Source organism: Rhipicephalus microplus, unplaced genomic scaffold (assembly GCF_043290135.1).
Source record: "Rhipicephalus microplus isolate Deutch F79 unplaced genomic scaffold, USDA_Rmic scaffold_23, whole genome shotgun sequence".
NCBI lineage: Eukaryota > Metazoa > Arthropoda > Arachnida > Ixodida > Ixodidae > Rhipicephalus > Rhipicephalus microplus.
This window is the reverse complement of record NW_027464596.1, coordinates 2,281,821-2,295,672: the sequence shown is the minus strand read 5'-3', so window position 1 is coordinate 2,295,672 and position 13,852 is coordinate 2,281,821. Positions and strand designations below refer to the sequence as shown.

Genomic DNA, 13,852 nt, shown 5'->3' with positions numbered 1-13,852 from the left:
TCTGATCTCATGTCAGGTCACTGACGAGGTGTTTTATCCGTGCGTTATACATTTTATCCTTTTTCAATAAGAATTCTATAGCAAGTATTCACTGTGCAGTATTCAATTCTCGCCTTCTCTTGTGTTTTTCACGCTGTTAGGCACCATGAATCTGGCTCATCTCAACCAGTTCTCCATCTTACTGAATGGCAGCGCTGACTAGACAGTAGTTCGTCAAAAAGACGTGGTTTCAATAACTGAAGTTTTGGCAAATTAGTTGGAATTCATATTTAGCGATCAGCAGAAAAGGCGATGTCACAAGAATAAACAGAAAGACCACACGAGTGCTAACTTCAAAGCGAAATTCATTCTGCTTAGCCCAGGAGTACATAACGTACGAGCAGCTCATCCCACACCACGGTGTTGGAAGTATCGTGTCCCACATTCAAGACGATCAAGTTAAACAGCACACAAAAAAGACCTTGTCCGCCTTACGCTTATATTAAAAATAAAAAACAACGCAGTTAACAAACAAGGCTTAATTGTGAAAGCTTGAGATTGTGTGACGCGTGGTGCAACTCAATCCTTTATAATGAAGAAACAGAAGATGCTAAAAAAGCCAATTACAGGGTGAAGTTTCAAGAAGGGCTGTATGATGAATAGCAAAAAACGCTGTACACCTATTCTGGTTCTGGTACAACACGGAAGTGCTTATCAAAGAGGAATTCACATGACCGTCGCCGATAGTTCTAAACAAGACGAACACTCTCATGAAATTTGTGTCCTTCTTGTGCTCTTGTGATTTGCGCTACCCATTGAATTGAAATATGAGGAGCTGGAAGTATTAGCTCAAAAGAAAACAAGGTAGAACATCGTACTAGCATTTGCGTTCAGCCACATCAATAATAACTATTCGAAACATAAGCAGCAGCTCTAACAATGAATAAAGGAAGTGCTAGTTAGAGATATACCTCATTACGCTCAGCACGGGGAATAAAAAAGGCAATTTTTTTGATGCTTCGTTTCACAGATCAGGAATAAATAAATGGCCATCGGTGGCGCAACCTTCATGCTCCGATAACGACTATGAAGAGGGTTTACAGACCATAAAGAAAACGTAAAAGGGCGGGACAGCACACTCACACGACAGCTAGGCTTAAACTATTTGGTTACGTTTGGCATGAGAGGTTCCCGCAGTGAAGTTGACCATGGTGTTTTTTTTTTTTCTCACAGATTTATGGCTGGCTGCCACTCAGCAGTACGGACGTACTGATTACGACTTACGTGACGGCGTCAACACAACCGTGGCTATTATGAATGTAGCCAGTGCGGCTCTTAGCAGCCAGGACATGCGCATGACTTCACGCAAGGTCGTCGCGTGGCATCTCCTCCGGAGCCTTATGGGTCAGAAGGTGTCATGCTCTGCCGCCTTCAAGACAGCGTTGGACACCGGTGGAGAACAGCCTGCTCTGGTATGTGAATGACACATTTGCACCGCGAGGAGACGTTGGTTTTAGCGTTTATGGATTGCGTTCTTACGTAGCGCTGGATGGCGGTGTCGGCAAAGCTGAAGTCAATATCTTACGACGCTTTGTCTCACAGGAATCGTTTGAAAACTTTTTAGGGCACATTAGGCTTGCTCATCGAAAAGCAATTGTGAAAACATTTGAATTATTTCCTTTCAGGGATTGTACTAATTTATGGATGATAGAAAATGTATAAATAAGCGTGTTTCTTAGTGAAAAAAAAATCAATAAAGAGAACATCTTTGCTCCTCTTTGTAAGCGAAGCATCACCAAGAGCGTACAGTGTTCTGCTCGGAGTAATAAAATAAGGCGAAGCGTTTATGCACTAACCAGTGAGCCCTGGGGTTGTTTGCTTACGTAATGTGGTAAGGGTGCTAACGAGAGAAACAGCCATGTCAATCGAGCCAAATTGGTCCGATGGCAAATGGAGTGGACGCATTGATAACATGGCCTTTGCGAGGTCATAAAGTCATACAAGTGCAGCGCTACAGAGAACGAGGACCTAAAAAGACACTGCAGAGACGCTCGTCTTAAGTCGTTTTTTCGCGCTGTTCTTTTCACATAATGCATTACGACGAACTATAGTCCAAACATCTACTTTAATCCAAAGGTTGCAGGTTTAGTTCCTCCTGATGGCAAGTTGTCTATTTGTCCACTTTACTTCCTTCACATCTACAGCGCATTTACGACAATGTGCATAGGTGAACAGTACAAAAATGTTCCCTATACCTTCCTTGGCTTCACTATCAGCTGGTTTTCGTCCTCCACCGTGGTGTAGCGGTTGTGGTGTTCGGCTCCTGATCCGAGGGTCGCGAATTTGATCCTGGCCCCGGTGGTCGCATTTCTATCGAGGCTGAACGACAGAGGCCCGTTTACTGTGTGATGTCAGTGCACGGTGAAGAACAGAAGATGGTCGACATTTTTTGGAGCCCTTTACTATGACGTCTCTCATTATCATAGCGTGGTTTTGCGACGTTAAAACTCACTTAATATTGCTATCTGCTCGTCATTTTTGACATTGTGTCACACAGAGATGTCATGGTTATCGTTTTTCAAATTCTTTTTCAAGGAGGGTTCACGTCTGACCACTGCTCCGCCAACGTCTGATTCGCCGAGCGCTGAAAGCGTTTCATCGAAGGTGTCACATGTAGCCCTTTAATGGCCAAATTTGTACCGTAGGTGGGGATAGGGGTGCCTCTTCGTTGCGCCTAATACCCGATCTCGTGCGTTGTAATGGCTCCGATCCGGCTCCATCGCCTAGAATCGCCTCCCAGTAGCATCGTACAGTACACGTATGGCGCTGCGAGCGTGCTTTTCCCGTGCATATCTTGCTTTTCCAGCTTTGGATCGAGTGAACACGTCAGCGGACGCCATCGAAAGGCACGTTGAGTGATTGGCCCAATTGGCGGTTCTCGGACGCTCTCTCCACCTTAGAAAGTCAAGAGCTCTTCCGCAGTAAGAATCTCAAAGACCTGCAACAGGTCGATTATGTGAATCCTTTGCATGGTGACATCATTGTGGACGAGTCTGGAGGCGACTACATTTGGTTAGCCGATCTCAGTCCGCAGGCAAGCGTACATAGTCGGTCGAACGGTGAGGTTGCCTTTGCGTGCATTTTCGGCTGTCAAACAGTGCCACATCGTGGGTTCATCAGTACACATTATTGTAATGGGTGAATTTTTGGCACTAAAGAAGTGCGTTTCAGGCGCCAAAGACAGACAGGTAAAACGATGTTTCAGGCCATAAAAATAATAAATATAGGCACAACAAATTTCTACAAAAATTGAGACATTTTAAAACCAGGCGTCGGTGACTTGTACATGATATTGCTTAAGGTAGCACAAAGACACCAACGGTTGAACAAGGCATGCATTTCTGGTGCGATTCACAGATTACGGGCTTTGGTTTTTGTCCATCATTGTGAGTGAAGTGTCCACCGTCCATTCACCACTCTCCTGGTTCTATTTCATTTCGTCGTGGCTGGGAAGAGCAGCGCAGCAGCAAATAGCCAGACCAGTCATACCCCAGGCTGGAAGGATGCCAGGTTTAATCGCGGAGGACCAGTTGCTCTCCTGTCAGTGAACACCTTATAGGGCCCCTTACTAGCTTTGGCGATTACGAGCTGACAAGTTTAATGGATGCACTGGGCACTCGGGACCATGTCTGTTAAGATTTGTAGCTCGACGTGTCGCGGAAAAACGCTTAATTTCTACTGCAAGACACTTGTCTTTCTCGTGGGCGTACGCCCCAAGATGGAGGGAGTGACGTACAGCAAGGAATGTCATCCTGCTTTCACGTCGCTACTTTGCGTTGACGTTCGTGCTCTGGCGTCGCTCATCGTACACTCTTCTTCAGAGTTTCGTTAATGCTAGCTACATCTAGGAAAACAGACGAAAATTGTCCAGGCTCCTAATTATATTCTGCATTTCAAACAGTACCTTATTAAGAGCGTTGCACGCAACATTATTCTAGTGGGCATGTGTAATGTGTGTCTTCCGTTGTGTCGCATGAATGAGGAGCACTTTGCTTAGGGCTAGCTGCTTCACATCATAAACAGAAAAGAAAGACAGCACTCTTTCAGTTTCAGTTTATTGAGCGTAATTGGGTGGGGGGTTACATATAGGGAGGGGTCTACAGAAAGAGGTCCCTTAGTGTAAACACTGCAACGGGATCTTTTGTTATAAAATACACAAAGAAAAATAAAGCAGGAGCAGGATCGCCTAAAAAACGCGTGAATTTGCGTACAAAATAATAAAAGAGGCTTTATGGTATGCAATAACATAGAGAATAATTGACATTAAAGTACACAGAAAATGAAATTAAAAAAGTGAAGCTAATACAGTGCAAACGAAGCAATCGCTAGGAATAAACACTAACAAATATTTTCGAAGAAAAAAATAATAGAAATGTGTAAACATAGAAATGTATGACAAAAAAAGGCAACGACAGTAACTACACATAAGTCAGAAGTTAAAGAGGGATTCAGATAATTGCGAACTGAATGTTTAAATGCATTTAATGAGGAAGAGGTTTCAGTCTCTAAAAGCGGAGTGTTGCATACCTTGATGGCGGAAAAGCTCACTGTTTTTAGTCCGTAATTAGTGCGCGCCGTGGGCAATAAGATATTGTTTTGAAAGGAGCAACGTGTATTACTGGAGAAAGTGGTAATTTTATTGCCTACAATACACAAAATATCCGGGTTATGTACCAGGCGGTAGGCAATTACGGCTAAGTTAATGACGATCAGATTTGCAATGAGAAGAATATTTAGTGAAGAAAATGATGGAGCTGAATGGGCATGATAATCACTCTGCATTATTATGCGGAGACCCTGTTTTTGAATATGCGCTAATGGGCTTACATAAGTTTTATACGTGAGTCCCTAAGATTCCCTACAGTAGCTGAAACGACTATGAAGGAAGGCAAAATAGAGAGCAGATGGTGTAGGAAGAGCAAACGATTGGCGGGCCCTGAGCAGAACACGAATACAATAGGCAGTTTTTCTTTTGTATAACTCAATGTGATGGTTGAAGTTCAAAAAACAATCAAGTTCTTCACTGAGAAATGTGCATTTTCAGAGTGAAATATTTCATAGTTATTAACATACATCGGGAGTGTGTTATGTAGCTTTTTTGACATAGAACTGGAAATAATAAATTTTGTCTTATAGGGAATAATAACAAACTTGTTGTTAAGGCACCAATTAATGACACTCTGAAGATCACTGTTTAGCTGGGAGGTTAGGGCAGAAATGAAGTCTTGAGCACTAATTATGGTGGTGTCGTCTGCGTAAAGCAAGTATTCCGTGTGATGACATAAACAGTCTGTCAGGTCATTTATGTAAACGATAAATAGAAGAGGACATAATATTGATCCTTGTGGGACCCCTGTATTGGTAGTTTTGGAGCCTGAAAGTAAGTCTGAAATGGATACAACTTGTGTACGATTCAGTAAGTAACTAGAAATGAAATCTCGTGGTGGACCAGTTATACCATAGGAAGAGAGCTTGTTTAATTGAATAGCATGATTCATAGAATCAAAGGCTTGACTGAAGTCAATGAAGACTGATCCAAGAAATTTTCCGTCATCAATTGTGTTTCTGAAAATTTCCAGTAAGAGTAACTAGTGCTAGATTGGTGGAAAGCCCTTGACGAAATCCAAACTGATGGCAAGACATCAGCTGAAATGTTTCGAGGTATTTTGAAAGGTGGACGGAATAAAGTTTTTCAACAACCTTACTGAAAAAAGGAATAATAGCGATGAGCCTATAATTGTTCATGAGTAACTTATCACCTTTCTTGTGAACAGGAACTATCTTGCTTTTTGTAGTTCGGAAGAAAAGATAGAGTGCTTAAACATTAAGTTAATGATATGGGCGGAAATAGGCGCTATGACATCAGCAATGTCCTTCATGTATCTGGAAGATATGTTGTCATGTCCAGCGCTACTTATTTTCAAACTTGAATTAGTGTTCCTAACTTCAGCTGAGCAGATTGGAAAATGATAGAAATATTTCAATGGATGCCGTTTGTCGTTGAGACATGATTGGCCGGATTTAGCGCTGATACTGGAAAAGTGCTGACTGAAAGCATTAGCAATGGAATCGGAAATTTGAAAGGTCTTTGCGCCGTGACATATTTCAGTGATACTAGCTGCAGCTTTATTTCTATTTAGAAAGTAGTCAAGTATACGCCACTGAATTCCTGTATTCTTACCAGCTTTCATTATTAAATTTTCATAGTAATTTTGTTTCGCCTTCTTATATGAGGTTTAATGTATTGATGTACTTTTTGCAGCCTTCTCTCAAAGCCATATTATAAGGTTTTTCTTAGATTTTCTGCACGGGTTGTCTTTTTTTTTCGTAAACAGGTGAGAAGTCCAGGTGTTAACCAGAGGTTCTGAGTTGATGCGTGCTTTCTTCGGCACAAAACAGTTGAGGTCGAAGAAGTTATAGCATCAGTTAAAAGGGTAGAAAATTCTCGATAATCTGTCTGAGGGTCAGTGCAAGAGCTAACGTGGGATCAGTTTATTGCGCCTATTGAATCAGTAAACTTCTTCTTGTCAAGTATTGACTTGGAGAAACAAGTATTTGTAGGAGTAGCCACGCGATGAAAGCGAAGTGCTACAGGAAAGTGGTCCTTAATAGTGGCACGGATGATAAAAACCTCAGGAGGGTTCAGAAGATTCGTAAAGGCATAATCAATAAAAGTACCATAAGTGTCACCACACAAGGAGTGGGTTCGCTTAAAAGGGAGTCGAGACCATACCCAAGAAAGGTGTTTTTGTATTGACTAGAGCTTGACTCTTCCAAAATATTGATGTCACCCATGATGACTATATTTTTGTTTTCTTGCGTGAGTGAATGAAGCAAGGCGTCAAGAGCAGAGCAAAAGTTAGCCATGGAGAAGCTGGATGAACGGTATATAAACTGAATACTATTTTGCGTTAGTGGCTATAGAAATCAGGACAATCACATTCTATCCAAACTGCTTCACAATCGGGTACATCAAAAACAAAGTCTGTTCTACGTTTGCAACTAACAATGTTAAATATGAATATCGTGGCACCCACGTGGCTCGAGGATGCACGGTGGTTGTACTCTGCGTTGCAGTTCGGAACGCAAAACAAATTTTTATCAGAGTCGGTAAGCCAAGTCTCTGAAACACAGAATACTGGAAACGGAAAGCGTAAACTGCAAAAAAAAGGCGTGAAAATAATTGAAATGGTTGCGGAGGCTGCGCGCATTAAAATGAATTATCGAATTATAGGTCTGAGATGATAAAGAATGAAGGTTATCAGTATCGATGTAAGACATGGTAATTTCAAGATGTGAGATTAGCTTAGCTCGAGAATACGCTTAGGTCAGCTTCGTCTCGAATTCGGAATACGCGGCTGTCCGTTGTTTTGCGGGCCTTCATCTGACAATCAGCCGTCCAGAAAAATTGCCAATTTTTGTTTTTTTTTTCATACAAAGGGCCATTTCAAAAATTTTTTGTTCTGTTGGGTCAGGCGATTATTTACATATACAGGCCGCACATCATTTCCTGAAAAACCACGATCGCTTGTCTGCAGCCGTATTTTCAGTCGCTTGCTTACGAATTGAGCTTTCTTTGATCGGGAAACAAAAGTGTGCTATTAGATTTTTTGTATTCGATTTCGAAGGTACACGATGAACTATGTCAAGGTCAGAGTCAGAAAGAGGGCATTGAATTTCGTTACCAATGCTCTTAGGAATTGCTAGGCAACTTTCACCCTGAGTGAATGGAGCTGCTTTGATTTCTACGTTATTATTACGGGAACATTGTTCCATCTCAGCAATTCTTTTTTCTAACTCAGAGTTTCGAGCATTCAAATTCTTGTTTTGAGCTAGCAAATGATTCTGTTCTGCTTTGAGCTTTTCTACTGTTTCACTGAGGAAATTTATAACAATTTTCATTTCGTCGATTTTTCTTTCAACTTTCTATTGACTGGTCAGGGTCAGCATTCACCAGAGATTTAACGCGAGAAACAACCTCCACAACCAAACAAGTTTTACCCTGCAGCGCATTTTCTAACACTTATAAACAATTTTCAAGTTCAGCGCAAGTAGGCATCACGAAGTTGTACAAAACTCCACAAGCAGCACCAGTAGCGGCATGAAACAAAATAATGTAGAAAGAAGGTGGGAGTCGCAGCCACTGAAGTTCGCTAAGAAATGCTTCGCATTTAAAAACAAAAATAACATAAACTTACATCTCATACGACATTCTAAAATCGTAAAACAATTACCATTGCGTGGAAGAGACTGCTTAGGAACAATTATTTTCTAATTCGAGTTTTTCCATGAAATGTTATACATAGAAGCTTTCACCACAGTTTAGTTAGACACGATGATAGTAATTCCTATTCTAAGTCATTCTTAATATTGGTACAGCTGTAATGTTTTTAGAAATAGCTTGCGACAAACCTTCCAGCCCTGTTCTGTATTTTTCATGCTTGCCAGTTAAAGACATACGCCAAGGGGACAAGCGTATTCAGGCAGGACAAGCGTATTCAGGCATAGGGTGTGTATGCTAAGTACAGTGTTTTTGTAAACATGCCGGCGCCTGTCTCAGGCTTCGCTGTAAAAAGTTGAACAGTTTGGCTGCTTTCCCCACCACTGAATCAGCATGAGCACACCATGATGGTCCTCCATGGTTTTTCATTCGTTCTTCACCTGCCCGCGGCCGAACAGAAAAACTTGCTGTTCCTTTCTCGGCGCAACATCCAGGGTTTTCTGGTAATTCTTCAGTTCCTTCAGGACAATCGACAGCTGTGTGTAGAAGACGGTCGCTGCGTCCTCCACCATATACACCACTCTTATTGTTATCCGATCTTTTCTTCTTTCTCCCCATTCCTTGCAGACGCTGAGACGTGCTTCTACTGAGGGCGGCGAAAAAGTAGCGTCTTTTGCGCACCTCATCTCCTCCAATCGCTCGCAGCATGTCAGCTCTGTGGTTTATGATAACCAGAAAGTGCCATTTCACTGTGGTTCGCGGTCGTGTTGCGGGAGTTGCTAGAGGTAGAGGACTTTGTTGAATCTCACAGTGTCTGGAATTATCAATGCTGCCTTTTTTGCATGAATAATGATTTAAAACCGCTCTTCAAAACAAAGCTTGTGCTTCAATGGTGCTCATATGGGCACTAATTTCGATAATAAGCATTTATAGGCACTTATAGGCAATTTGGCACCAACACCAAAAATAGGCAATTATGCGCTGTAAAAACACTGTAAAAGCCCTTCTTAACCTCTAATTCACGCTCACATATCCAAATGGCATGACAGGAACGCAAGGAACAAAATACGCATTTGCCTATAATCCAGTCTTTACAAATTAGTTAGTGATCAGCCCGTGGTGTTCCTTCTTCATGCCGGACCCTCAGCATAACCTTCTAAGTTCGCACTGACACGTTGAATTTAAAAGACGCATCTTGCGGTGCCCTCTAGTGCAGATGTACGCATTTGCGCCACCGCCAGTTTTTTAGTTAGCCTACCCTCTGAGAGGAACCTAAAGCCGGTAGAAATGACCTATGTCACAAAACTAAACTTAATCTTGAGGATGCTACAGAATCACTGAGCAGTCATATTTTATCACTCCTAGGGCAAACCCGAAGACGTGTGCAGGGATCTGCTGGCGTTCACAAAGACAATTCGCGGAGAGGCTATTGACCTACTGGAAGGTAAGCGAAAGCGGTTGCGCAGTATTTCGCAGCAACAAGAAAAAAAAACAGCCTTTCGGTCATTTCGAGCTAGCATTTACGCACTGTATGTTATTCGAGCCTAAGTATTAAGGCAAATTAAATATACTTGTGTATTATCCTGGCCCAGTCCATCCATGTGTACGAAGGAAGTGTGCTCGTGCCATAGACTGCCGGTTCATTGCACTTGGAAATCGTGTGAAAAGGTCTACGTTTACTAGAATCTGCATATGCTCTCGGTGGCGTAAGAACGCTTGCGTGCTCACGAGGGTGGTCCACATGTATCGTACACGAGTTTCGATGTACTTGTTCGTACACTCGTCGCCGTCGGACGCCACATTCATCAAAAGGCCGCGTTCTTTGTAGCCTATTTGTTCGCCGTTAATACAACGGAGAGGTAATGCCCAGATATCAGTCAGGACACATCTTTTTGCTGCATTGGACCGCATAACAGCCGGACTTTATGTATCCTGAAGATGTAAAAAAAATCTGAAGTAGATTGCTGTTCCTATAACTATTCGTGTACTGTAGCACAAAAATAGAACATGGTTTATGGCTGACAAATATTTCCTTTAAGCGTAGTGGCATTTGTTCCCCGTGAACTGTCTTTTTTTTTGGGGGGGGGGGGGGAGGGCTGTCTAACATGAATTTAACCAAAAAACTGATAAGCCTATTTTACGCCTGCAACTTTTCTTATAGTTCGTTAGGAGTGGATGGTATGGTCGAACTGAAAAAGAATAGTAAAAATTAGCCCAACTTACATAAAGACACGCCACGCTGCGTCGCATCAGAGCTGGTGGGCACCTGAGTGGTCCTTGCTTGGCTAAGCTTCTACCCTCTCAGGTGACCCTTCCCAACCTCTTTCTATACTGTATGAGGAGTGGTTATTAACAGCGATATTCTCCTTCCTCGTGTCTTTCATGCCCGGCGGCCGTTCTGGATCGTAAACGTGGGTAAATACTTCTATGGATATGTGCTTCTCCTCCAACAACTGTCACTACTCATAGAACTCACCACTACGCTCCCCAATACTACTGCATCTCCTACTTACTCCCTTCACCCCCTTCATTCAAACTGTTTACTTCAACCCCACTGCATTCAAATCTCACTTCATTCAACCAGCTAAAATAAAAGGCCGAGCTAACACTTCATTCTCAACAGAGGAGTTTAAACAATCATAATTTCACTACATTTAACAAGAGAAATTACAGGGGCGTGAAACGTTGAGACATGGAAACAGAGATGTCTCAGTCAAAAATTAGTAGTTTTACAGAATAAGGAAACTGCACTTTTCAGCCAATTACGAACTTACTCTTGCACGCTTTGTGAAGTTACTGGTGTGACGCGTGTTTGAGAGCACCTTTCTACGGAGGTATCATTTTGTCTATATGTGTATGTGTTCTTAACCAAAAAATTCAGCAGCAGGCAGCATTCGTGTATATCATTCGCTTGTTTCCGCGTTTTTTCTTCCCTTTGTTTGAGCATTTGAGCGCCTCGTGCTGCACATTTGGCATATTAACCTGAACGAGCCAGATCACGTCGTTATTCATATTTAGTACTTGAGACATAACATGACTGCCCGAACCATCATTCCCTGTCAAGGTTGTGACCTTCTAACTTAAAGTTTTCTCGGTAAAACTCTCGGCTTACGCACTGGTCTGACTCAAGCTTTGTGAGTCACGGGGAATGAGCATTCTGGTGGCGAGCAACAGCTACGTGCGTCTCCCATTCTCGATTAGCTTTTAGTCATGGAGTAGTACTGTGAACGTGCATACTAACGCTCATGTGTTCTCGCTTCCGTGCAGGAGCAAACGCCATGCCCATCGCTCGGATCCTGGACATCACTCGCATGATGGCCCGCCTGCAGCAGACTGCCGCCGCTATCACACGCGGCCTGGTCGGTCTGCGGCTCATCAGTGCCGACGGGAGCGAGGTGGCGAGCATGACGTTCCCCAAGTCGGCGAGCGCCCACTCCAGCAAGGCACCGCGCTTCTTTGCAGGCGTGGACACCATACCGCAGGATGGCTTCGTCTCCGACTGGCTTCGGCGGCTGCGGGCTTGGCAAGTGTTACCGCCCTTGTTCCGAGCCTACCTGGAGGTCCTGGCCGGGACGATTAAAGATACGAAAGCCGCGGGGAACTTGTTCGAGCCACCGTACTACTACGACGATGGGCTGACTGCGTACAACTACGGAGTATTGGGACAGGCAAGATTCCTCTAGCAATCGATGCCAGCACTAAGATATGATTGCATTGAAGTACGTGGATGAAATTATGGAGTTTAGGACAATGCTATTAGTGCCCCCGTCCATGCGATTTTTTTTTGTGTGTCGGGGGGGGGGGGGGGCATGTTATTATGAAAACAATAGTACGAGTGTTAAGATGCTTGCATTCGGCAGCACTGTCTCTCTTCCTCACGCTCACATTGCCCCTCACCCCTACTTCCATTGCCCGCCTCCTAGTATATCATACTCTAAAACGATATGTGGTGCTCTGCAAGCGTGTCTGGACAGCCGAGTAGTTACGACGATTCCCTTCGTATCTTGTGTACGTGGTTTCGTATCCTGCCTCGGCAAAATTTTTTTTCGACAGTAAATTTTCTCTACCTGCTTCTCCCTGTTGATCTCGCTCTCTCTCTCACCCATCAGACTCATTTCTTGCCACCCTGTCAAATCGTGGCACGTGTTCAGGGAGTGAAGTGGAAGAGGACGACCACAACGCGTTATGATGATGATTGTTTTCTGTTCGGATATTTCAACCAACGGTTCGTATAAAGAGCTCGAATGTTAGAAGAAGCTGATTATGCGCTGCTTCAGTACAACATGGAAGGACAGGAAAAGCTCTGCAGGGTGCTGAGCAGTGTGTATAGGTTTACATTTACGAGAAGCTGAGCTCGCCGTTCGCGGTGATAAACGCTCCACTTTTGTGAAAAAAAAATTCATGCTTAAAGCATCGTGCATTTTTGTTAGTATTCTGTAATATCTATCTAAATGGTATCAAGCATCTCAGGTTACTCCTGAAAGTTTAACATCAGAAAAACACTGGATGGCGAAAAGTAAGAGAGACAAAACTTTATTTATCCGGTCTCAAGGAAAAGGGGCTGCGAGAAGGCGAGGGATTCTATTTGCGGTAGCTGTACTTACCACCTTAGTCCACCTCAGGATAGCCACCTGAAGTGTGGAATAGTGGCTGCGCATGAGAGCCTCTCGTAGCTCCTGACTACCAGATTTCTTACGAGGGTTCCTGGGCGGGGAGTGATATTGACTCCCAGCCACTTATTGAGGTTAAAGTCCGCTCTGCTGGCAGAATAAATCTGCAGTCCGAATAAGGGTATGCTCTGGGGTAAATATTGTGCCTAAGACAGGTGAGACAGCAATCCGGATTTCTAGTCTACGCTGTAGAAATTCACGCCTGCGTGAAGACCGACGCAGTAATTGTGGTCCTCATGCAGTCCATCTCGTGCGGCGTGACCACGCTCACAATAAAGCACACATACAACCCTTGAGTATTGTAGCAATGCTAAGAGCAACGTTAAAAATAAAGAGAAAATTACTAAAGTGATATAATTGGCAGAAATATTCAGCAATCGCATTAACAGAGAGGGCGCCACCGCCTCGCCGAGCAGGCCAATGTCCCTACCCGTGTGCTTCACAGGGCGCTGCTTTGCTACGTCTGAAGGGGGAAAACAAGCTCACTAAACTCGCTGCAGCGACGCGTATCTCAACTGACGTAACAAGCCGAAAGACGATTAAGCGCAGCGAAAATCTCGCACAACGAGATCACGAATATCCCAGACAGAATTCTTCTGTGCCGGATGAGTCCTATGTGTCCAACTCAAACATTGGTGTCATCCGACACTTCGGTAGACAGGGCAGTGCGAACTCTACGAACGGGGAATCGCTGGGTGTCCGTGCTACGCACTTTCTCAGGTTTCGCAGTAGAAGAACTGCTGTATACGTTTTCTATCTAAGAAGCCGTCCTCCTACAAAATTCACCTGGTTTTCTTTCCAGGTTCGATCTACAAACTAGTAAATCACAATGGCCCTCCACTCTTTTTGTTGAACCTTCGTTCCAAACCTTGCGGGCTTCCGCAGGACCGGTTTTTAGCACTGGCTACCTTGTTATTTTCTG

At 43.5% G+C, this 13,852-nt stretch overlaps 1 protein-coding gene across 1 annotated transcript in view; it reads left to right on the top strand.

Moving 5' to 3' along the window:
- Positions 1-13,852, top strand: part of LOC142786412 (uncharacterized) — a 40,446-nt gene that overhangs the window by 18,614 nt on the left and 7,980 nt on the right. Inside the window, exons 4-6 of the mRNA XM_075884097.1 lie at positions 1,213-1,451; positions 9,626-9,704; positions 11,528-11,928. Of these exons, the coding sequence (XP_075740212.1) occupies positions 1,213-1,451; positions 9,626-9,704; positions 11,528-11,928 (719 nt within the window). The remainder of the gene's footprint in view (positions 1-1,212; positions 1,452-9,625; positions 9,705-11,527; positions 11,929-13,852) is intronic.